A 23,601-nucleotide genomic window follows, 5' to 3' on the forward strand; every position below is an offset into this window, starting at 1 on the left:
TGTAGGCAGTCGCTTTGTTTTGATGACGGTGTCCTTTGCTTTACAGAAGCTTTTCAGTTTCATGAGGTCCCATTTATTGATTGTTGCTCTTAGAGCCTGTGGTCTTTTGTTCAGGAAGTTTTCTCCTGTACCAATGAGTTCTAGGGTATTCCCCACTTTTTTTTCTAGCCGATTTAATGTGTCTGGTTTTATGTTGAGGTCTTTGATCCACTTGGACTTCAGTATTGTGCAGGGTGATAAGTATGGATCTGTTTTCATTTTTCTACATGTAGACATCCAGTTGGACCAGCACCATTTGTTGAAGATGCTATCTTTTTTTCCATTGTATGGTTTTGGCATCTTTGTCAAAAATCAGGTGTCCATAAGTGTGTGTATTTCCCACTTCTTACATAAAATTCCATTCACTCTGCCCGATAGTTGGCCATCAGGCTCAGCATCTGCTTTGACAGTCTGCACGGCAGAGGCTTTCAGAGGCCCTCTGTGGCAGGTTCCTAGGTTGTTTCCTGTTTTCTTCTTCTGGCTTTCAGAAGCCCTCTGTAGCAGGTTCCTAGGTTGTTGAAACTAATATTTTTAATTTCTGTGTTTGAATGTTTTGCCTTCATGTACTACATGTACCACATACATGTAGAGGCAAGAACAGGGTGTTTGATCCCCTGGAGCTAGAGTTATAGACAGTTGTGAACTTCTGTGTGGGTGCTAGAAATTGAACCCACGTCCTCTGAAAGAGCAGCCAATGTCCTTAACTACGAAGCCATCTCTCTAGTCTTATAAAAACTAATATGTGAGAGGTAAAATTCAAATGACAGAAAGATATGCAATAGAAACCAAATACCTCCTTTGAGTAGAGTAGTCATTCTAGTCATGTTTTATTCATATATTTGCTTTATTATTTGTAGCAAACAGGACCATCCTGTGTATCTTATGCTATGATGATTTTTACCCTGAAGTTGTTTTTCCCCCCTCCATCTAGACCTACAGCCTAGCTCTTCCCTTCAAAAAAAAATTATAGATCACTGCTCTGTATAGCCCATACCCACAGATTGAAATTGTTTCTCGTTTGTGAACCTTTACCAACCATGCTGTGATATCCACTTTCAAACATTCCCTGGTGTGCATCTGTGAATGTAGCCAGGATCTAGATTCATAGCAGAGGAATAAGGATTATGCACACTATCTTACAGTTGTTTGTCAACTGGCTTGCCCTAATTAAATTCCTGGCAACTGTGTGACAAAGGGGGGATACCATCATCAACTTTTGGTTATTCTTCAGAGAAGGACTGGTTTATGAAGTGATGCTCAAACAGGTCAGAAGTTTTGGTCTCTGGGTCTCATTCTAGGTTGTCCCAGCTGCCATGTTTGTCCTTAGGGAGGAGTAGAGAATTCAGTGGTACCTTGAAGGAGGACTTGGACAAAGCTAACATCAGCCTGGTTTGATCTGGGCTGTTTTGACTTTGGGTTGTCACCTTGATGCTGCCTAGTGGAGCCTTCATCTGTGAGGGAGGTGCTGTTGAGTCCTACTCAGAAAGACATGGTGTGTCTGACAAGCCTGAGCTGGCACATCTTCAAGGTCCTAGACCTTCCTTAAGTGGGTTCTGTCCACTACCCTTGGTAGAGAGTCTCCACAGTAACACCTGGTGTCAGCTTTTGTCACTATAAGAAAATATCTGAGACATTTATCTAATAAAAAGAACAGATTTATTTTGGTTCCCAATTCTGGAGGTTCCCATTCAACATTGAACAGCCTTGATGTTGGAGGATTTGCACCACAAACAAGCAAACAAACAAAGCAGAATAAAGAGACAAGAGATGGCTAGGTCTCACAATCTCCTTCTAGGACACCTCCAATGACTCGAAGTTCCTCTCATAGGCCTGTTCTCCTATGGTCTTCTCTCCTCCCAGTAGCACCACCCTGGAAACCAGTCCTTTAACATGTAGCTCTTTAGAGGACACTCACACAAACCATGACACACCTCCTGGACCCTTCTTGGGGCTCACCTGGGCAGGTGTGGAAGGAAGAGGGTCAGCTCCAGCAGTTGGCAATGAAAGCCAGTACCTGTGAGCTCATGCCACCTCTGCTACCAGTCTCTCTTTTCCTCAGAAATAACTCCTATTCTTGATGTTTCCACCCAAGTTTTTGTACCAGCCTATTCCAAGCCTGGCTGCCAGTGGCTAGATTTCATTTGTGCAAACTCCCAACGTGGAGACTACAGCACAATGTAGTCAGCTACCTGCCTCATCCACTGCACCTTGGGTATCAGGGATCCACCAGAATCATACCTGTTGACATGTCCCACGTAGAGTTTTTCTTCCAGGCTATGGTCTGTTCCCCAAATCCTCACTGCCTCTCCTGAAGTATGAAGGGCCATTATGTCTTGCTTTTCTGATTAGCCAACTAGGCAACATTTAGTTTTAAAAAGTAATGCATTCACATGCCTTTGTAGTATGGCAACTGTCAACACCTTGGTAGACTTGCTGGAAGGTCAGGATTCTACCTGCCCATGTCCCCTTTAGCCCTTTACTTTGAGCCACTTGTCAAAAGATCTGAACATGAGTTCTTCACTGAGCATGAAAGAAAACAGGCAAGATCATTGAGAGGAGGTCTAGGCACAGGGTATGAATTACTTTGTACCCTTCAATCCTCCTGCTTCCAGCTTTAATGATCCCAGAGCAGGGAGTATTAGTGACAGTGGCCATGACCTTATCATAGTGCTGCTCTTGTGTTCCCAGGTCAACCTGGCTTATGCCTATGAGACCAAAGATGCGCTGTGCCTGGTTCTGACCATCATGAATGGGGGTGATCTCAAGTTTCATATCTACAATATGGGGAACCCTGGCTTTGAAGAAGAGCGAGCCTTATTTTATGCAGCTGAGATCCTCTGTGGCCTGGAAGACTTACACCGTGAGAATACTGTCTATAGGTGAGCAGTTCTCCCTGAGTTTGGCAGAGCCCCTGTAACCCTCCATTTATAAATACATGGTTTCCAGGAACCCAGCTAGTGAAATGGACCACTCTTCTTATGGTGTCTCTGGCCTCTAATGATTAGAGAAGCCAAGCTTGTAAAATGATATTCTCTAAACTCCTCCTCCAAGGAGAGACTGATCACTGCCACCCTGTCACCTGTACCCAGGTATAGTCAGTGGATCCTAGTGGCTACTATCTGGAATCAGACCCAATGGGTTGTAGAGAGAGTCACTGTCCAAGGTAATTGGCTCCCCTGTAGCTGGGGCTACAAGTGGTTGTAAGCTACCTTGTTATGGGTGCCAGGAACCAAACTCTAGTCCTCTGTAAGAGTATTAAGTGTTCACAACCACTGAGCTATCTCTCCTGCCTCCCTTTCTGCATTTTGAATGAATTTTTAATTATTCCCTTATGTGTGCAGAAAGAGATGATGTTTTGATATCGGACAGTTACATAATTTCTCAAGGGACCCCTTGGAATCTAATTTGTTGTAGCAAATTGATTTCTACCATCATCTATTTAAAAAAAAAAAATTACGCTAAGTGCCTGAAAGGTAAGGACTGATATTAGGAATTCTACACTGGAAATTTCCAGAATATGGGACCCTATCAGTCCTTATAGACCCCTAGGCACCTACACAGTCAGTTGATGACTTTCCATGGATTTCTGGATAAAGATTATCTTGGGACTGCAAGAGGTTTTTAGAAATGAAAGAATGTTCTCAATAGCTCCTACCTCAAACACTAGCCCTTGCCTGTGTTTCTGTTTGTTTGTATTTTGTTGTTTTGGTTTTTTGAGTTTTGTTGTTGTTGTTTTGTAATTGAAGTAAGAAGTCAGATTTCCCCTAAAGGCTCAAAACTAAGAACCTCCTTGATTGCCTTTCATTTTAAAAAGAGTGTGTTGGAATGGGGGTAGGGAATCCTGAAGTTCCAAATTCCCTTCCTCTAGGGCAGCAAAGACTGAAAGGCAGTGTTTTTTAACCTTCCTAATGCTGTGACCCTTTTATACAGTTCTTTATGTAGTGACCTCCAACCACAAAATTATTTTCATTGCTACTTCATAACTTTTTTTCATTTTGCTACTGTTATGAATTGTAATATAAATATCTGTTTTCCTATGGTCTTAGGCAACCGCTGCGAAAAGGTCATTTGACACCTCCTCTCCAAAGGAGTCAAACCCACAGGTTGAGCACTGCTGGCCTCAGGTTTTCCTCCTTGTCCTGACCACCTGCCATAGATGGTTTGTGAATTTGATCCTGTCCGGTGGTCTCTGTCAACCTGTTGTTTTCAACCCATGGCCACTGGTTTCTTGAGTTGAGAGTTCTTGTCTTATTTGGAATTGCTAGCACATCAAAAGAAACCCATGTAAATAATAAAAATCAGCAAAGATGGTTTGTAATAAAGAAGAGTACACAAATACCCATCTCATTGGTGAGATTGCCCAGGATTTGGATACATGAACCACTCCCTACAAGGACAACTGCCATCAGTTAAATAAACAAAGCTGGCTGGTGCAGAACTGGAGCCTCTGTTCAGATGCCAGTATTGCCATACCTGTGATGTAACAACATTGTACACATCCTAAGCTAAAGCTTTTCCTTTACCCAGATTCACTGGGAAATCCAGAGTCTTCTGCCTGTTCCCTCTCTGTTCCCCTTCATGAGTAAGATCTTGTCACTGACGAGAGGAGAACCTGGGGATAAGGTGAAGCAGCTCCACTGGTAGCTATGCCTTCTGCCTGGCTTCTTCCCAGGCTTTGACACAGCAGGACTTAGATGTACCAGCCTCCTGGGACTCCATTCATAGGAGTTTTCCCTCTGACCCATCTCACAGCTTTCTTCCCAATGGTAGAGCTAATACTCTGGCCTTGGTGACTTCTCTTTGTTTCCAGGACTTGCTCTGCCTACAGGGTGTCCTGTGATGTCAGGTCTACCAAGCCCTCCAGGGAGTCTCTGACCATACTAGCCTTTGCCCTCTGCACCATGAACCATGCGTGTGAGGAAAAGTACCAGAACTGGCCTTTCCTAACATGCTAATCATTCTCTAGGAAAGAGAAGAAGCCAGTGGCATTTGTGTTAGATTACGTGGAGGAGAGAAATGAGTTCACAATGGCCTTGACTCAGAAAGACCAGACTACTTCAGCCCAGAGATAGGAGACAGACATCTTGTGGTTACTAGGCATGACTGGCACCAGAGGGTCAACCCAAATGCACTGTTGCTTTGCTGCCTGGAATGGCCATTGCTAGATGCTTGTTGTTTTCATTTTGCAGAGATCTGAAACCCGAAAACATCCTGCTAGATGATTATGGTAAGTCAGGGGCTGGAAGATGGGACATTTTCTGTTGCAGTATCTGAGGTTAGTGTTCCAAGTTACCCAGAGCAAGGGCCTCCAGAGACTCTCAAGAATGGATGGGGTTAGGCCAGGATTATGGGAAGGGATGGAGACCCATAGGGCAGAGGACCCCACTCCTGTTCCTTACTCCTGGACCTGAGGGATGCCTCTACTTTGTAAAGCAGTGTAGCTCAGCTGACTCTGACATCAGAGGCAGTGTCAGTGACAAAGAATGCCAATCAAAGGCAAAGGTACTGACATTTAAAGGTTCTTAGTAGCACTGAATCTCCATGCCACTTGTCCTACTCCTTGTTCTGTTTGTGAAGCAGAGACCTCAGGCCTGTCCTGGCCACTATGGGGAGGACTGTGTAGTGAGGGTACTACATGATGGCCCATGGAAAATAACCTGTTGATTCCAGCTAGCTGTGAACATGTCATTATCTGTGTACTATCATTGTCATTTGCTTTGGGTGTGAGCATGTAGGTAGCAGCCCCTCACACAGTTTAGTCTGTCACACCTACAAAGTAGTTTTCTTATGTACCTGAGTAGATTTTCCCATCTCCACAGAAGGGCAGGAGCATCCAAGTGCCCATCTTACATATGATAAGCCTGAGGCTCAGAGGAACCAACCTGACATTGGCAGTGATGCCACCAAGTCTTCTGCATGTTCCTGGGACACAGAGTACCCCTCCCCAACACATTTGTTGACCTGGAAAGAGCTGTGTGCAGAGGAGTCGAGAGCACAGGGTTCTCCAAGAGGTTCAGGCCACAGTGTAGTCACTGTAGTCGCAGGAGTAGTCCACTGCTGGTCCTCATATGCTCTTTTACCCCTTTCTGTCAGATACCACAGAGCTAGAGGCTATCTAAGCCACTCAGGCCTGACAGGCATTTATGGACAAGGGCATGTGTTCCTTCCTGAATGTGAAATGTATCTATAATCCTGCTAGTAGGGGTGACAGGTAGAAGTATAGAACCCTTAGGGTGTTGCTGCCTGGGTCTTAGGGGCAGTTTGGACTATGAGCTCAGATTCCAGGCCAGGCTCTGCCCTTCTTATTTCTCCATCTTTCTGAAGGGGGGAAAAAAAAAACCACCTACAAAGATCAATCAGGAAGGCAGGGAGTGGCTTCCTAAATTGCTTTACAACTTTTTCCCTTAAGCACATTGTTGCAAAATGTCAAGAACCTCATATTTTTCTTGCGAAGCAATCCTAGAATCAGCCAAGACATTTTAAACTCTGTGACCTCAGCCTTCCAGGAAGCTCCTTGGGGCATTAAATGCGGCAGGTCGGCCAGTGGCCAGCCCTGTCCAAGCACCCTTTTGCATCTTTATTAATGGTCCTCTCATTAATGTGCAGTTTCTGCACATCGCACTTACACTCTCCCACGGTCACATGCTCACCCTGAGAGAACAGACTGAGGTTATATCTTCATCGGACAGAAGCCTCACAAGTCTATGGACCACAGGAATCCATTGACTCTGCTGTCCCCAATAGGCCACATCAGGATCTCAGACCTGGGACTGGCTGTGAAGATCCCTGAGGGAGACCTTATCCGTGGCCGGGTAGGCACTGTTGGCTACATGGGTGAGTAATACCTTGTGCCCATCACACACTGTGCCACCCTAAGGCCTCCACTCTTAAGTTCCACAGTCTCTTTGTGTTTTGCTGATCTTCCACAGAGTGCCTGGAGGCTTCAGTCAGGTAGGGTACACTGGGACCCAAGGTGTGACCTAAACTGAGTTTTCTATAGTTCCCAACCAAGAGGTCCCCAAATCAAGCCATCCTGGGGGTTTGGTGACTAGAGCCTGGCACCAGCATTTCTAGGGGTGGGGGGGAGGCTCTTGTTGAAGTAGGACCTACTTGAATGAGCTCTTTGTGGATACCTCCGAGAAGAAGGAGGTCATTAAGAAAAGCTCTAAAATTAAAGGAACCTGCCATGTTTCCAAGCATGGTTCTAATTAGGGACCACCCTGCCTCCTCTCGGCCTGCTCCAAGAGTAACATGCTGGGAAGAGACCTAAACTCTTAGAATCTTCTACCAATTAGGACCATCTCTTGCTTCCTTGTACATTTCCCATGCATATGTCCTCTGTTCCATCCCCAGGAGATACACGGGACCCCTGAAAGTTCTAGGCTCAGTCCCTGTTGCCCTCTGCCCAATGTAACGTTCAGTACGTTTTCTCTGGTTCTTGAGAGTCCAGACTACAACCTACGGGATATGTGGCTGTAAATATGTGAAACTGAGAATTCTGATAGTTAGATCGGATAGATACATAGAGAATAGGTGGATGGGTGTTGGGAGCATAGCACAAAGGTCCCTGTACCCACAGATCTCCAGAGAAACCAGGCTTAGAAACACAGGATTGTCCTTCCAATGGGAAAAATGAAAATCTTGTTCTTCCATCCAGAAAGCTGACAATTAGGAGTGATTAACAGCCTTTGTTATCTGTTGGGCCAGGCTATTTCAAGCTTCTACAACCAGGACCAGAGGCGGCCAGTAATCTAAATGACTCTTATAGCCAGAGGTTCACCAGGCTCCCACAACCAGGATCAGAGGCAGCTAATAGCCGAAATGGCCTCTACAATACTGAGACCAGGCCAGAACCTTAGCCCCTTAAGCTAGTTCACATAGCCTGTCTCTAGAACCCATTTTCTTGGAAGAAATGACACCACCCTTAGTTGAGTTTCATTGAGCATAAATGTATTTATGCTTTCTTGTGCATAAAGAATTATGCTTTCTTTGTATTAAACCAGGAAACTTTTTTTTCATTGGGAATAAGTTGCCTATTCTTATATTCCCCAAAGTCTGATCCAGGTTGATGCTGTCAATCTGCACCAGATTTTCACTCTTATCTCTTTGCATGGTTTACTTCCCTGTATGACCCTCTCATATTGCGGCTGGGTGGATGATGGATAAATGGGTGATGGATATCTGGATGATGGGTGGACAGATAGGCAGATATATAGATATAGATATACCTGTCCATGTACCTGCACGGAAATCTGCTTACACATTTGCATTGCTCTCCTTTTGAACTCTGCTGAATGTTTTGACTACACACAGACTCTCATGTGTCCACTGGTGCATATCATGCATTCTAATTTTGAATGACCTCAAGACATGTATATGTCTTTTATATGTCTATGGTGAATCTATGAGTTATTTTGTCAAAGTGGTAGGGAAGATACAGTAAGAGATTTTAAAAGGTGATGATGATATTATTGTATGTGTATGGGTCTTTTGTCTGCATGTATATCTGTGTACCCTGTGTGTACTTAGTGCCTGCAGAGGCCAGAAAAGGGTGATATATTCCCTGAAACTGGAGTTCCTGCCATGTGGGTGCTGGGAATCAAAGCCAGGTCCTTTAGAATAGAAGACAGTTTGTGCTGTTAACCACTAAGCCATGCCTTCAGCCCTGCCCCCCAAAAGATTATTCAAAGTCCAGGTAGATTGAATATAATCTTTAGTTTAGGTGGGCACCAAATATGTATGCAGTGTGGCTTGTGTGGGGGAGCCATGCCTGTCACTAGGGACAAAGCAGTGAAAACTGTGTTATGTGTTCTATCTGAGGAGACATTTCCATACACAGTAATCAGGGTCCTGAAGCCATTGTCAGAACTAGGCACAGTGAAGCAACATCAGGGGAGGCTTTCTGGACAAAGTGGTGTTTACACGCCTGCTGGAGTGAAGTTGAAGGTTGGAAGGAAGGTAGCGCCAGCCTCAAACTTCAGTCATTCTGTGAGGAGGCTGTCACCCTAATGGGATGAGGGGCAGCAGTGGCCTGTGTGCTTAGGCTGCCCTCTGCTGCCAGTTGTCCTCACTCCCTCCCCTCCTGTGCTCAGCCCCAGAGGTCCTGAACAACCAGCGATATGGGCTGAGCCCTGACTACTGGGGCCTGGGCTGCCTCATCTATGAGATGATTGAGGGCCAGTCACCATTTCGAGGCCGCAAGGAGAAAGTCAAGCGGGAAGAGGTGGATCGCCGGGTGCTGGAGACTGAGGAGGTGTACTCCCCCAAGTTCTCCGAAGAGGCCAAGTCCATCTGCAGCATGGTAAGCTCCTGTTGAGCCAGATGCCGCCCATAGGTTGCTGCCCAGCAGTAGCTCCAGCCTGTGCCTAGAACACCAGAAAGGCTGAAAGGACAGGAACAGTACATACAAACCTGTGAATAGTACAACCCTCCACACCAGAATGGCTGGTTCTTGATGTGGATCAGATGGCCAAAAAGGACTTAGGGGAAGCCTGCCATAACAGGTAGGATATTCCATGAATCAAGGAATGGGGTAAGGTAAACATCCCTGAAATTATGTAGCTTTGTAGAGAAGTCAGCAAAGAACAGCGAGTTGGTTCACAAAGCAAGTTTCTACCCTTGAACTTCGGTCTCCTGTTCCCTCAGCTCTAGATTCTAGACACTGGTTTGAGGGCAAGGACTGCAAGAGGGGTGTTGATGTCCTTGAAGTCTTTGAACATGTTCTCATGGTTTCTATCCACTATGTAGAAAGGTGGTTACAGCTCAAGTTCTGAGTAGCAGCATCTGTGGATGGGCAGTACATACAAATGAGGAGGGTTAGACTGGCTGGACTAGGTTGGGATCAGATACAGATACTGAACAACTAGAAAGAAGAAAAGGTGTAGGGGGCATAAAGCCCTCCCTGAACTGCTATATCTCCATCAGCCCTGTTGGATAATGTTCCCTAGCTAGCCTTTAGGCCCTTCTTTTGACAGTGTGTAGTCAGCTACTTCCTGCTCCTGCCTGGCTCTCAGGCTCCCAAGTCTCACCACGGAAAGATGCTCTCTGATGCCAACCATATGAGAACAGGAAGGACCTGAGTGCCTAGCTCCACACACTTGCAAGCCATAGACTACCTTCCCCTGGAGCTACACTGTACCTGGATCAGCAGAGAAGCCCAGTCTGAAAGGGGCCTCTCCTCTCATTCCTGAGTCCCCAAGTGGCCCTGGCCCAGGGTGGAGCTTAGGGAGGGCCAGGACTGGAAACTTGAAGGGAAATAGCTAAGCTTCTATATGCAGAGGGCCAGAGAACCCCAGGGGCTTAGCTACCCCATTCCCAGGACAGTCAGGATGGGATACTGGAGAAACAGGCAGCAGAGGTCAGGGATGTGTAGAGATACTTGTGATTGCCAGCAATACTTGTTATGGCATGGTCAGCTATCTATGTGGTGTCTTAGAGTAAGGACTTCCAAGAAGCAGATCTCAAGAGACCTCAAAAGAAACATAAACGTACTGAGAGGATGAGGCAAATATGACCCCTACTTCTAAAATCATTACCACCATCACCACCACCCAACTTCCCTACAAACCTCCAATTCAACCACATGCTTTGAGCAGAAGCAATTGCTATAACCAGGGCCACTGCTGTCACTCTCCTGCCCCCTTGTGGCCACTGAGTTACTATGTTAGCTAAGCCTTCCACTGTTCTGTGGCTGAAAAGTCCCAAATAATTGAGCCCTCATCTTTGCCACAAGGAAGAAACCTCAAACCTTGCTTTGTCTTCTCTTGGGGCTTGGATTCTTGTCTGGACCTCATGCTCTTTATAATACACAGTATCTCAGTCTGGCCACTCTGCTCTTATTCCTCTGACAGGTACTGACTCACGCTACTGCAATGCCTGACCTGTAAACCATGGAGGCAGCTACACAGACAGCAAGGAAATTGCTCTCCATTCTGTCTTGACAGCCATGACCCTTGAAGTTCATAGTCTAAAAGCTCATAGTCCAACTTCCTTGATTCTTAGATCTAATCCTAAAGCTGAGGCCCCTGCTGAGGCCCATTTCTCTTTCTTTTCCACCCTCCCGAGTCCTCCAGCCATTCAGATCTCTCAGTCATGCAAGATCACATGAATCTTCCACATTCCAGGACCCTACTCTGCCTTCTTCCACCCCACCCACACTTTCTCTCATGCTAATGTATACCTTATAGCATGCTTGCAAACGGGTGATTCCGTAGGTGGATGTTTTGTTCTCCTTCTATGGAGTATTTTAGAAATAGTCAAATTTTAACTTAATACTCAAGCTTTTCATACTAAAAACCTGATTTTCTAGCACTTCTTTGGAAAGCACAAGTCTTTCTTAGCTGTCATTCCTACCTGGTAGTAGTTGATAAGCAACCCAGCCCTACCTATCATCCATCGTTTCATCATCTTATCTTTGGCTCTGGGGGCTAAATTAACAGGCGTAGCCACTGCACAGCTTTGCTTCTTTGGTGTTTCTTGGAGTAAATAGAGCATAGCCCAGGTACTTGTATCTGGAAAAGAGGAACTCAGAGCCAGAGAGATGGCTCAGCAGGTAAAGCATTTTTTATGCAAACCTGGCAACCTGGGTTCAAATCCTGGAACCCATGTAACAGGTAAAGGGATAAAACTGACTCCAAAAAGTTGTTCTCTAATCTACATACACATGCTGTGGTACATACACCTACACACAATAATAATAAGAAAAATTCGTAAAACAAAATAAAATTGAAAAGAGAAGCCCAGATGTGGGCAAATCTGAGCCACCAGCCTTAATGTGTACCATAGGGCAACTGAGAGCATGACTTAGTTTTTACAAAGATATGATCTGGTCCTCTCTCTGCTGTCACTCCAGTTCTTCTAATTGGGAAGACATCCCCCTCATTCTGTGAGTTCCAGGAAGTGGCACTGGGAGGCTAAAGGAGGGACACTTGGGATAGCTACAGCCACAGATGTTTCTTTGCCCTTGTGGCCTCTGGGCAGATGGAAAGGCCCAATCACATGGCTTCATGGGACTCTCTTGTCACAGCTGCTCATCAAAGACTCGAAGCAGAGGCTGGGCTGCCAGGAGGAGGGGGCTGCCGAAGTCAAGAGGCACCCCTTCTTCAGGAACATGAATTTTAAGCGCCTGGAGGCTGGGATGTTGGACCCTCCCTTCGTTCCAGATGTGAGTAGCCACCACTGCTCCCAGGAGCTCTAAAGTCATCTCTCCCAGCTGTGCTTTCTAGCAGACCCAGAGTTGTGTCTCAAACAATGCCTCAAGTCAGTCAATCCAACAGTCTTCTAGAGTGTCAAAGCTTGCTCTCTGCCCCTTCCTACACCCTGGCTACTTTGTGGCAGTGCTACAGATCTTGATGTCAGAATGTACAGATGGGAGTATGAACCCTGGAGCCCCACACTGGTTGTCCAGACACCTAGGTACATTCTCTAGTATAAGGGGCCTAGACAGCCTTCAGGTCCTCTTCTGTCCAAGACACCTCCTCTCCCTGACCCTGCTAGAGATTTTGAAGGCTGAAGTGAGACCAAAACAGAAAATGCTGTCATGAGGATCACCACATTCAGTTCAGTTTAACTGAGCATCTACTGTTTGGTTAAATTAGAATTCTCCTTGGAAATGCTCCACTGGACCTGGATAGCCCAGCTTCACACTCACAAAGGGGCCCCATCCAGCAAGGTCTTTTTGTGCCTCTGTTCTTTCAAAGTCCCAGCATATTAAGGATACTTGTTGGGACCTGGGGGATGAGCCAAGAACTGTGAAAGGTACAGGAACACTGGGGAACTGCCTTGTTTCAGTTCATGAAAGTTGACAGATGTAGTACACATCTCTTCCCAGGGCCCTGCTCAGTCACAAGGCTGGAGCCAGGCTGGGACTGTGGACACCATTAAGAATTGGCAAATAATACAAATCAGAGCTTTCCAAAACCCCTCTCATAGAACCAGTTGCTAACCATTTGTTAGTACAGCACTAAAGAAGTGAGGAACAGTTCTTGGATCTTTGTCATCTTCCTGTAGTAAAGGTTCCCTAATCATCATGGTAGAAGGTCAGCAGCAGATGTGGGAAGCCAGGGCTAGCTGCTGGATGCTGAACAGTGTCCACAGTCATCCACTGGAGACCTCTGTAGCCAGATGTGGCATGTACATCATAGGTCTGACCAGGGAATGTTTTTTGACCTTAGGAAGATTAAGTCAGTAAGTGCTGCAAACTCCACATGAGAGGAAATTCAGCAGTTGTTGCAGGAGATTCCAGTCGTAGTAGTGACTCTCAAAATTGGTTTTCTTTCACCTAGAGAGAAATAAAAGTAATGATCGTGGCCCGGGGTTATAGCTCAATTGGTAGAATGCTTCCCTAGTGTGAATGGAGTACTGAGTCTGATTCCTAGCATCATACTAACCAGGTATGATGATGCATACCTTTAATCCTAGCATTTAGGAAGCAGAAGCAGAAGGCTTAGAAATTCAAAATTATCTTTAGCTATATAGCATGTTTGGGAGGCCAGCTTGTGCCACATGAGATCCTGTCTCAAAAATGGGAGAGAATGGCCAAGGAGCTAGCCCATCAGTAAAGTGATTGCATTGCTAGCATGAGGACTTGATTTCAATCCTCAATACCCACATGAAGTCGGATGTATTGCTATGTGCTTATAATCCCATCACTGAGAAGGCAGACACAGAAGGATCTCTGAGGCTCACTCGCCAGCCAGTCTTGCCAAATTGGGAGTTCCAAACCAATGAGAGGCTCTGTTTCAAAGGAAGTATATGGTGTTCCTAAGGATGGCACCCAAAATTGTCCCCTAGTATTCCACCCCACAAGAAATACTAATTTTGTACCCAGGTCTTGGGCCAAGCCTAACCCAGTTTTCAAATTTTGTTTGTTTGTTGGTAGATATTTTTAAGTTTATTGGGAGATATGATGCAGCCACTGCTCAGCATCCCTAGAGAATGTCTAGAGTAACAGCAAGGATACAACAGTTGTAGGCTTGGACTTGCAAAAGAACCACAACCATCCTCCTGGCCTACCTATTGATATGGTGAGATTACTCATGACACAGGATGTATTTCTGAACATTTCCACATGCTCCAGGCTCCAGGGGATGCACGACAAATAGGATCCTGGGTTATTTCTACCATGGAAACCTCAGTCTGAAAAGTGAAATGTCAGCAAACACCCAATAAATAAAATTGGGGAGGGGAAGTATGAGTGTTACTCTTTAGTTGTTAGCACGCTCAGAGTACAGGCACGGCAGGGCTGAAAAAAAAAGTTTTTCAGGTCATAGAGTGTTTGTTGTATGGGAAGCAGCATCTCCGGTAATCAATGCAATTAGCCATCTAGAAGTGTTCTTGATTTAGCCTTGAAAGTTTATGTCTTGAAAAAACGGGAATAGTTGGTCATCCTGGGTATGACAAAACCTCCACTAGGCTTGAGGACTTCTCAATGTCTTGTATAGAGGTCAGCATTCCCTACCCCTGTTCCATAGTACCCTATGGTTCACATGGCATATGACCTCTCCTCTAGGCAGCCAAGGCCCTTAGCATGTCATTGGGGTAGATGGTGAGTGAAGATTGTAGGCCCCAGAAAGTGAAGACCCTTATAAATGCCTAAAGATGACCTGCCCCTATCTTGTCTGCCCTCTGGCCCAACCACTCATTCATAGTTCTCATATCACCTTCAGGTCATAGCCACATTCATAATTCATAGGCACTATTACTGGCTTAATCTTTTTCACTTCACTTGACTTTTTTCAAAACCAAAATAAATATTTGTTTTTTTCTTTTGTAAAGATTTATCTATTTTATGAGTGTTCTATTTGCATGTACACCTGCATGCCAGAAGAGGGCATCAGATTCCACTATAGATGGTGTGAGCCATCATGTGGTTGCTGGAAATTGAACTCAGGAAATCTGGAAGAGCAGACAGTGCTCTTAACTGCTGAGCCATCTCTCCAGCCCATAAATGTATTTCAAAAGGAAACTTCTCTAAGAAAATAATAACCATAAGATGATAGGTTTTGGCTTGTTAAGTTAAATTTTTATCAGTACAGAAATTTTTATCAGTGCAAAAAAAATATTTATCTGTACATTTCTGAGGGCCATCACACATCCCAAGGCCTGAACACATCCCATGGCCAGCTACATGGGCTTGGCATGTATAATCATCCTTGCCTTGTTTGGCTCAATGTCACATTAATTGTTATCTTAAAATTGTAATACTTTCTGAGTAGGGGACCCTGCATTTTTATTTTATCTTGGCCTTGTAAATAATGGAAATGATCTTGATGCCACCTAACTCCTTCCCCCAAGCCATGAAGACTGAGAAGGAGAGGTACAGCTACATTGTGAGGTCCCCAACCCTACTTCTGCCACTTCTCACCCACCCTTTAGCCCAGCGGTTTGTTCTCCTAGCTGTGTGGCTTCAAACCACATACAGAGGCCTTGAGCAATAGGCCTCTGTAAAAAGAATGATAAACCTTAGAAAATGTTGAGGCTTAAGCCCTGGGCTGGAGCTTACTAAGGGATCACAGTCTCTACCAAGCTTATGAGCCAACTCATGACCCTTGAGTAAGCTGGTATCTGTGCTGGGCCCTGGGCTAGGCCTGGGAAGGCTGCATAGAAACAGTCTCTATCTCCAGATAGACACACTTTGCTCAGCCTGGAGTTACCCCTAAAGTTCATATCTCCTTGGCATTGTACATTCCACAACCTGCCCTCCTGTAGGGCAGAACCCGGCCAGGTTGGCTTCTGTGTGTATGTATGTAGAGTGGGCATTCAACTGCTGCTAGATGGACAGTTGAGGACAGGCAGGACTTCCATTGTCACAGCAGCTCATACTCAGAACAGCAGCAACAGTCAGCAGCACTATGGCCCATGTGTTTTCATTATCCCCATTTGCAGGAAGAAAACTAAGATTCTGAAGACACATGTGGCTTTTTCCAAGACTCCTAAGCTTCATAGTGGGAATACCTGCTACAGAATCTGAATTAAAACATATGGTTTATTGGGCTACATGAGAAGGAGATGGAACATATTCCTACCAGGGCTATGCCATGTAAACCCTAGCTGTCGTCTCTCTATGGCACTATGCTCTGAGCAGAATTCCTCTTGCACTTTTGTCTGGTACTGTGTACACAGCTTCCATTCTCTCTGTAGAGGAATGGACCACATATCCCAAACTGTGATCATGCAACCCCTCATCCAAAAGAGAAGGTATTTGAAACAGCGCTACCTTCCTGATGCTGTGGGCTTCCTGGCAGCCAAGACAGCTGATGGGTGAGGTGTCCAAAGATTCCAGAGAGCATGAACTTAGACACAGAAGTAACCTCTCAATCACTTGGACCTACCTAGAAAGAAACCACAGGTCTGTGGTCTATGTGTTTAAGCTGTGGAAAGAAGGAGCGCTAGAGTAGACAGCTGGGCACCCCTAGCTCTCATTTCACTAGAACCAGTTTCCCTTGGTGGATCAAGAGAGAGGATCCAGACATCAGAAAGATGTTCCCCATGTTCCACATCAAAACCTTCAGGGCTGGGTATAGGGACCTGCCAGCCACTGGGAGGGCCTATGTGATGGAACTCTCTGTGTCTTGTAGCCACGGGCTGTGTACTGCAAGGATGTGCTAGACATTGAGCAGTTCTCCACTGTGAAAGGCGTCAACCTGGACCACACAGATGACGACTTCTACTCCAAGTTCTCCACAGGCTCTGTGCCAATCCCATGGCAAAATGAGGTGGGCAGGGCATGTCCCAGCTTCTCTACAGAGAAAATGGAAGTGCAAGAGTGATAGAAGGGCCACTGGCTATGGTGGCAGAGATGGACCTGGGGTGGGTATAGAAGCCAACAGAGTGCCTGAGAGAGAACAGGTGGTGAAAGCAGCAAGATGCCTCCCCATGAGGCTCCTTAAAATAAACGGAAAAATGGTACATTTTCTGGAGCTACAAGCATCAAATTGAGGAAGTCAGCTGATCAGAATGCTATAGGGCTCATGGTCAAGGAAGCTATAGAAGATAGTTTGGAGGGGAAAGAGTGTGTGTCTGGTGGATTCTGCTCTTGGTGGAGTTCCCCAGCAAGTTACTGAAGAGCCTTGTTGGGGGAGGGGCCAGAACCTGCAGGGCAGGCATGATATGTCTCAGTGGTGTTTTTATTTTGCCTCTCCAGATGATAGAAACAGAATGCTTTAAGGAGCTGAATGTGTTTGGACCCAACGGTACCCTCTCACCGGACCTGAACAGAAGTCAGCTTCCAGAACCACCAAAGAAAGGGCTGTTCCACAGACTCTTCAGGCGTCAGGTAAGAGTCAGCCTGGCTAGCCTGGCCTTAGCTCTGGGACTCCAGCCCACTTCCATACACCAGAGCTTCAGAATGTTCCCTGCCTGTATGGCCTGGTAGCTTGGAATTGTTAGTGAGTTTGTCCAAAGCCCCAACAGCCCTGTTGGTAATGGAGACCCCTGCAGGCAGAAGGGACAGGCTCCCATGTCAACATTATTGACACAGGGAAGCTGTTTTTTGCCACATGTCTGTACTACATACTGAAGGATGCTGAACAACATTATCAGCCTCTTCCCACTAGATAGAGAGGTAAACCCAGCTCAGGACCTCTTCTTCTAGTGGTCACCACTGAATGTCCCTTACAAAGAAAAACCACCTCAGCCTGGGAAACACTGTCCCATTGTTCAGTACCCATCCCCTCCTTGCTACTAGCTGGCAGCCTAAGGAGTTTTCTCCTTGGGAGTAGAATTTCTTCCCTCAAAGTTTATCTCTGAAGGAGGGATTGGTATGGACCAAATGGGAAAACAGCCCTTGGGAAGATCTGATAAGCCTGAATATGAGAACCCATTAGCCCCACTCCACAGCTACAAAGGCAGCTGCAGTTGCATCCCACTTAGCCTGCCCCTTCAAGAAGCTGAAGCCCCACGATTCCCACCCTTGAGCTTGGGAGCCTCTTTCTACTTGTCTCTGACCCCAGGTGCACCTGTGGTCCTTGACCTGAATCTTAACTTTCTCCCTCAGGTAGCAGGGATGAAGGTGGTTATTTACAAAGATGTATTATGGATGAGACATACATGTCTACACACCCCAGCTTCTATCCAACAACTCATTTATTCTACCACTGTATCTTAGGCACCTTCCATGTACCAGGAGAGGGTATGACTCACCACTGTGGTATATCCTTAGGAAGTATCCTTGTGAAGTGTGAACACATGTGTATGGGTTTCCATTGCCCTATTTCGGTTAAGGAAACTGAGGCTGAGAGAAGTCAAAGAACCTAACCCTAGGTCACACGTCTGGTGACCCCACAGGATATCTGTTATCTGTGACTCAGGGCAGGAAGCATCTTCAGGCTCATGGGAAGTGCAGACTGAGCTCCACCCCCTGCCAACTTTGTGTGTTTTCTATAAGAACTTCATGTAAGTTTCACATCCTACTCTGTAATATGTTCGTGTGTTTATAATACAATGAAATGTTTAAACATTTCTATCAAGTAAAACTATGAGTTCTAGAAAGAAATTACCCTTTCCCTCTGCTCACAGATTTAGGCTTTCTTAATTCCATGGACCTTCCCAGGCACCAGACAAAACCCTCTGCTCAAGGAGCAGGCTGTAGACTCAGGTCTGCTGGGAAGAATGCAAAAAAGGCAAAGAGAAGCAGGTTGGAACATTCTGGATTCTACTTCCTCTACCTCCATAGCTACCATTAATGTGTCATCTGTGGGATTTGAGTTTACCAAGAACTGACTCTCCCCTTTCCTCTCCCCAGCATCAGAACAATTCCAAGAGTTCACCCACTCCTAAGACCAGTTGTAATCACCGTATTAATTCAAACCACATCAATTCAAACTCCACTGGAAGCAGCTAGTTTCAGCTCTGGTCTAGAAGTCAAAAGTGTAACCAGCTCAGACCCTTCTACTTGGAAGCAGAACTTGTAGCCAATGGAGCTTCCACTGTGGCTGGGTGGCCAGGAGAGTGCCCCCAGGAACCAGGATAGGATACTGTTCACCCCAACAACAAGCCTCCAAGTTTCTCAAAGAAATTTTCACTCAGGTCTGTTTTCCAAGATGGCCCCAAGCCGGGGTGGACTGGAATTGTCATTGTTGAACATTGCAATAGAAACCTAATGGCATATGACAGCTTGCACGGATTTTAATAGTATCCTAACTAGAACTGAATTTTGTGTTTATTATTTTTAAAGGAAAGTTTTGTAAATTTCTCTATCGTCTCCGTTTACATTTTGTATATTTGTATTTAAATGAAAGTCAGACCTTGAGGGTGTATATTTTCTGTGCAGCCACTGTTAAGCCATGTGTTTTAATACATTTTAGATGTGGGGGGACTTACAAAAATGTGACTCTAGACTTCCTCAAAAGAGAAAATGTTTTTATTAAATGTAGAAAATGTTTCACCTTTTACCTTTAAAGACCTGATTATATCTACCTTCATCCATCTTTCTAGCCTTTTTTCTCAGTGTAGCTGTCACTCTCCTGTTGACTTGTAACAATCTGAATGAAATGCCAAAATACTCTTGGTACATCATCTCCCCTCCACTCCTGACCTAAACACTCTGGGAGATATGACTTCATTGGTAAGAGTACTTCAATGGGCAGGTATTTGACATTGCAGTTTCACTTGGCCTCCTGCCTTAGGGCATGCAGCATGCAGGGCAAGGAATCTTATATCATTGAGATAGAGATCTTGGCTGCTAAAGCCAGTGGTTTTCAAGAGGTTTCTGTTGGGTTCGGGGATGTCTGTTGTGTATTACTTTTAGGAGTTTGTACTGATGGTAATGACCAGTCATGAAAACCCAAGTGTTCCCAACCATGGGACTACGGAGAAATTGAATTGGGGTCCATCCTGAGTGACTGTCTCCAAGCCTGTTTAGACCTTGGCTGGTCAATAAAGTGGTCACAGATCATGACACCTTCATATGGCCCCACATACTTGTTGGCTCATGTGACGTGAAGAAAGTCATCTCTCCAGGAAAGTGGGATGCCTGAGAGGAATCCCACGTACTAGTGAAGTGCAAGACAATCTCATTGTCACTTCCCCAGGAGAGCTGGGCCAGAGGCTTGTTCTGGGCATCTCAAAGACAGGCACAAGTCATTCCTATAAGACTTGGTGGACTCACCTTTACAACTCTAGGAAGTTGCTGCTCAGCCCCTGAAGTCCCAGGAGGTGACAAGGTACAGATTTGCCCTCACCTTCCTGCCAGGACAGGGTAAGCAGCTAATCTCACTACTCCCTGGGAGGCTGAGGCTCTGAGTATGACTCTGCCTCAAAACTGGTTTCAGCCACCACCAAGTACTGGGATTTCTTGCAAGATGAACCAGGTGCTACCTGAATCAGCTCCTGTTAAAATGCAAACTCCTGGGCCACACTCCAAGCCTACTACTTGGTGATCTTATTTTATAGTACAGATAGTATCAAACTCAAAACCCTCCTGCCTCAACCTCTGGAGTTCTAGGATCACAAGTGCATACTACCATGGAGTCTGTGTCTTTACTAAGCTACCCACACCCTTCTGGTACCCTGTTGTGTGAGAACCATCCCCCTATGGGTATGGCCTAAATGCCATGTTTTTCTGAGGGACATGACAACTTTGAGACTTAAGCCTGTCAGCAGGAGAATCCCAAACATGTCAGTCTCATATCTTTGATCCCAAGCTCTTCCAGAGTTCACTGCTGGAAAAGAACCTGGACTTTGGGGCTGATTATCCTGAAATCATTTAATCATGAGAAAGAAAACAGCCAGGCTGTTTTCCATGGAGCAGGATTAACTTCAAGCCTGGCCCCAAGGCTGCCTCTGAACTTTTCTTGGGGTGAACATGAAGCAAATACAAACAACCATATCTAGGTTCTATTGGGGAGCAGGACACTCAGTACTTCCAGGGCATCAAGCTCTTGCTGACTCTTCTTCCTTGAGGAAAAGAAGAATTGTCATCCTCCTGGGCTGGTCTTCAGCCCCAGCACAGACAACCCCTGCCTCCTTCTCACAGGTTTGTTTCTGTTTCACCACCCACAGCCATTAACCCTTGTCTAGTGGGTAACTCTTAGGAAGAAGTTTCTCCTTAGGCCTCGATGTCAAGGCAATGTTCATTTGTAGCAGAGAATTCCTAGAAAGCTAAAAAGAGAATGGAAGTCTGGCTACCATGTATTCCCATCATGAGGTCCTGAAAGGCCTATGCACAGAAATGTAACTGAGTGCCTGTGGGGGTTAGGGTAGTCACATGATTCAGTCTTTTAGTTTGTTTTGGCCCACTCATGGTTTTATAACAAGAGACCAACCAGTGGCTGAAAACTGGTTCTCCTCCCTGACTGACTTTTCCTCCTGCCTTTGTTTCTATAGCTGCATTTTAGATGTTTTGTTTGTTTTGCCGTTTGTTTGTTTGTTTGTTTTGTCTAATGACACAAGCCCTCTGTCCATTCACCTCTCCGGGAGTAAGTGTATGTGGACAGCGAACAGATGATACTCTGTTGTGCATTTGAGCTCTTTGTAGAAGACACTTTCTTCAAGTGTTGTATTTTTCTCACCAAATGTTCACTGACTGGAAGTGAGAAGTTTTTCTGCTTTTGTTGTTTGGGAGATAGGCCTCTGTCCGAAGTGAATAGTGTGCTCTCTGCTATTATCACCCTTTGTGTGTGTGAGACTCTGAATATCACTCCAGAATATCAAGAAGGCCTAACCCCACCTTCCAGGAAGATGGTGTCTAGCCTCTGCCCTTTCTTGAGCCTGAACCACAAGGCCCCAGGTTCACTCACCTGCCTAGGGCCTGAGTCTGGCTGAAACCACAGGGCTGGTCTCTGAAAGGTGTTGTTCTTTTGGAGGGGCAGCAAGAGGTTTGCCATACAAACACAGCCAGGTAGCCTCAATGGCAAGCATGCCTCAAAGTTACTGCCCCATGATGTTTTTGATGAGTTCACGTGCATGGGGACATGTGCGTGATGCATCTTTGCACTAGGAGCACAAGATTGGAGCCTACCCCTGAGAAAACTAAGGTCAGGAAGTTTTCATACTTTTCCAAGGAACTTAGACCCACTATTGAAATCCATCATTTTCTTCTGGACAATGAACTTTCTTGAAAGGCTGGCTCTACTTTCCAGAAAATTCACTGAGCTATTAACCTCAACATAGAGCAGGTAATGCAGCCTCCTGGACCTTGGCATTCTAAGACTTCACAAAGGGAATGGTGGCCCCTTCTTGGACAACTAGAGGTCCCAAGAGAGGAAGAGAAAAGGCTGATCCAAACAACACTGGGCTCTTCTCTTGGGATACTGTGTGCTTGCTTTTCTGGCTGTATTCTTATCCCCTTCCAAGTGTCTCCCATCTTCATAACCCAATATCCTGAGATAAGACCTTCTAACTTCTTGGATTTTGCTATGGAAAGGTGGTATAAAGTATCTTCTTCCACCTTCTGTACCTGTTTGTACAACCAGCCACTCGGCTATTGAAGCTGACAGGTATGTAGGCCAGATCCCATATAGGCACATGAGTTGCCTCCTCTGATCCAAACTGAAGTCTTGACTCAGGACAATGATTTAACATGTGACAAGCTAGCTCACCCTAGGAAAGAAATATCCTTCACCCCAAAATAAGATGCTGGGCATTTTTCCAGTTTATTGATACATCATTCCATAATAGATTGCAAGTAAATGTTCTCCATTGGAAGGGCATTGTGGTTACTGGCATTATTATAATTCTATTATCCAAAGTTTCCTTTTTTTTTTTTCAGGGAGATTTTAGCAGTAATGAATGAACATGGTTCCATCTTGGAGGTTATTGTCAATGATAACAGCTTCTGTTGTGCTGCTCTGAACCTCTTGTGTTCTGTTCACTGTGTCACAGTGCCACTATATCTAGCCACGACCACTGTTGTTTCATAAAGAGAAATAAATTCCTTCATGAACATACATTGCAATTCTTTCCTTCTGTGGAGGCACTGGCCTCTGTGTCTGTGTGACAACTGCCTGAAAGAGGCCCTGACTGCTGTGACCTCTCAGTTAACCTTTTCTCAAGCCAGTTCCACTCCACCCAGTACATAAGGAGGCCAGCATAACTCCTAACAGGCCATCTGGTTTTTACCCCAACCCCAGCAGGTTCTAGCCATGGGGACAAAGTTGACAAGGGCCAGAATGCCAGGAGACGCCTGTGCTTGCTGTCTGATGAGCCTCTTATATAAGAGGCAGACTCTGTGGAGAGCACTGTTCAGCTTTCATGTATGGTTTAGACCCCAGTACTATGTGATCTTGAGCGAGCTGCTGTGGGCCTTTATCTGTCAGAGCTACACCAAGTTACTCCTGAAGCATTCTAAGGACATGGGATTCCCAGCATGCAAACCTGTGCCCTGGAGGACCTGGTCTTCTGGCTATCTCTGGATCCTTTTTGAAATGGAGTGAGAATGGTGGCAGACCTCACATTTGTTCACATACCCTGTGTCAGAACTAGGGGTTTTCACAGTAAGCATTTGGTAGAAGAGAAGTGCACAGAAGGGAGTGGATATTTGAGGTTCTTGTCTCCCAGCATGAACTCTGGGGTCCATATCACCCATGGAAGACTTTAGTTCCCTGGCTCTGTAAACAGACACCT

General features: G+C 45.6%; 1 protein-coding gene across 4 annotated transcripts in view; it reads left to right on the forward strand.

Annotated features, from left to right (window-relative positions):
• The window catches only part of Grk5 (G protein-coupled receptor kinase 5), a 183,921-nt gene extending 161,007 nt beyond the window's left edge, over positions 1-22,914 (forward strand). For 2 of the 4 annotated variants that reach the window (XM_055591554.1, XM_055591555.1), the window contains 10 exons: positions 2,728-2,918; positions 5,229-5,266; positions 6,784-6,873; positions 9,132-9,340; positions 12,065-12,202; positions 16,617-16,754; positions 17,183-17,314; positions 18,348-18,432; positions 18,556-18,673; positions 18,782-22,914. In XM_055591554.1, coding sequence (XP_055447529.1) covers positions 2,728-2,918; positions 5,229-5,266; positions 6,784-6,873; positions 9,132-9,340; positions 12,065-12,202; positions 16,617-16,754; positions 17,183-17,314; positions 18,348-18,432; positions 18,556-18,673; positions 18,782-18,950 — 1,308 coding nt within the window. In that variant the 3' untranslated portion in view covers positions 18,951-22,914. The remainder of the gene's footprint in view (positions 1-2,727; positions 2,919-5,228; positions 5,267-6,783; positions 6,874-9,131; positions 9,341-12,064; positions 12,203-16,616; positions 16,755-17,182; positions 17,315-18,347; positions 18,433-18,555; positions 18,674-18,781) is intronic. The other 2 variants (XM_055591556.1, XM_055591557.1) reach the window with 1 other exon arrangement.
• Positions 22,915-23,601: the final 687 nt, after the last annotated feature.

The sequence above is a fragment of the Psammomys obesus genome, unplaced genomic scaffold (assembly GCF_907164565.1).
Source record: "Psammomys obesus unplaced genomic scaffold, mPsaObe1.curated_primary_1811, whole genome shotgun sequence".
NCBI lineage: Eukaryota > Metazoa > Chordata > Mammalia > Rodentia > Muridae > Psammomys > Psammomys obesus.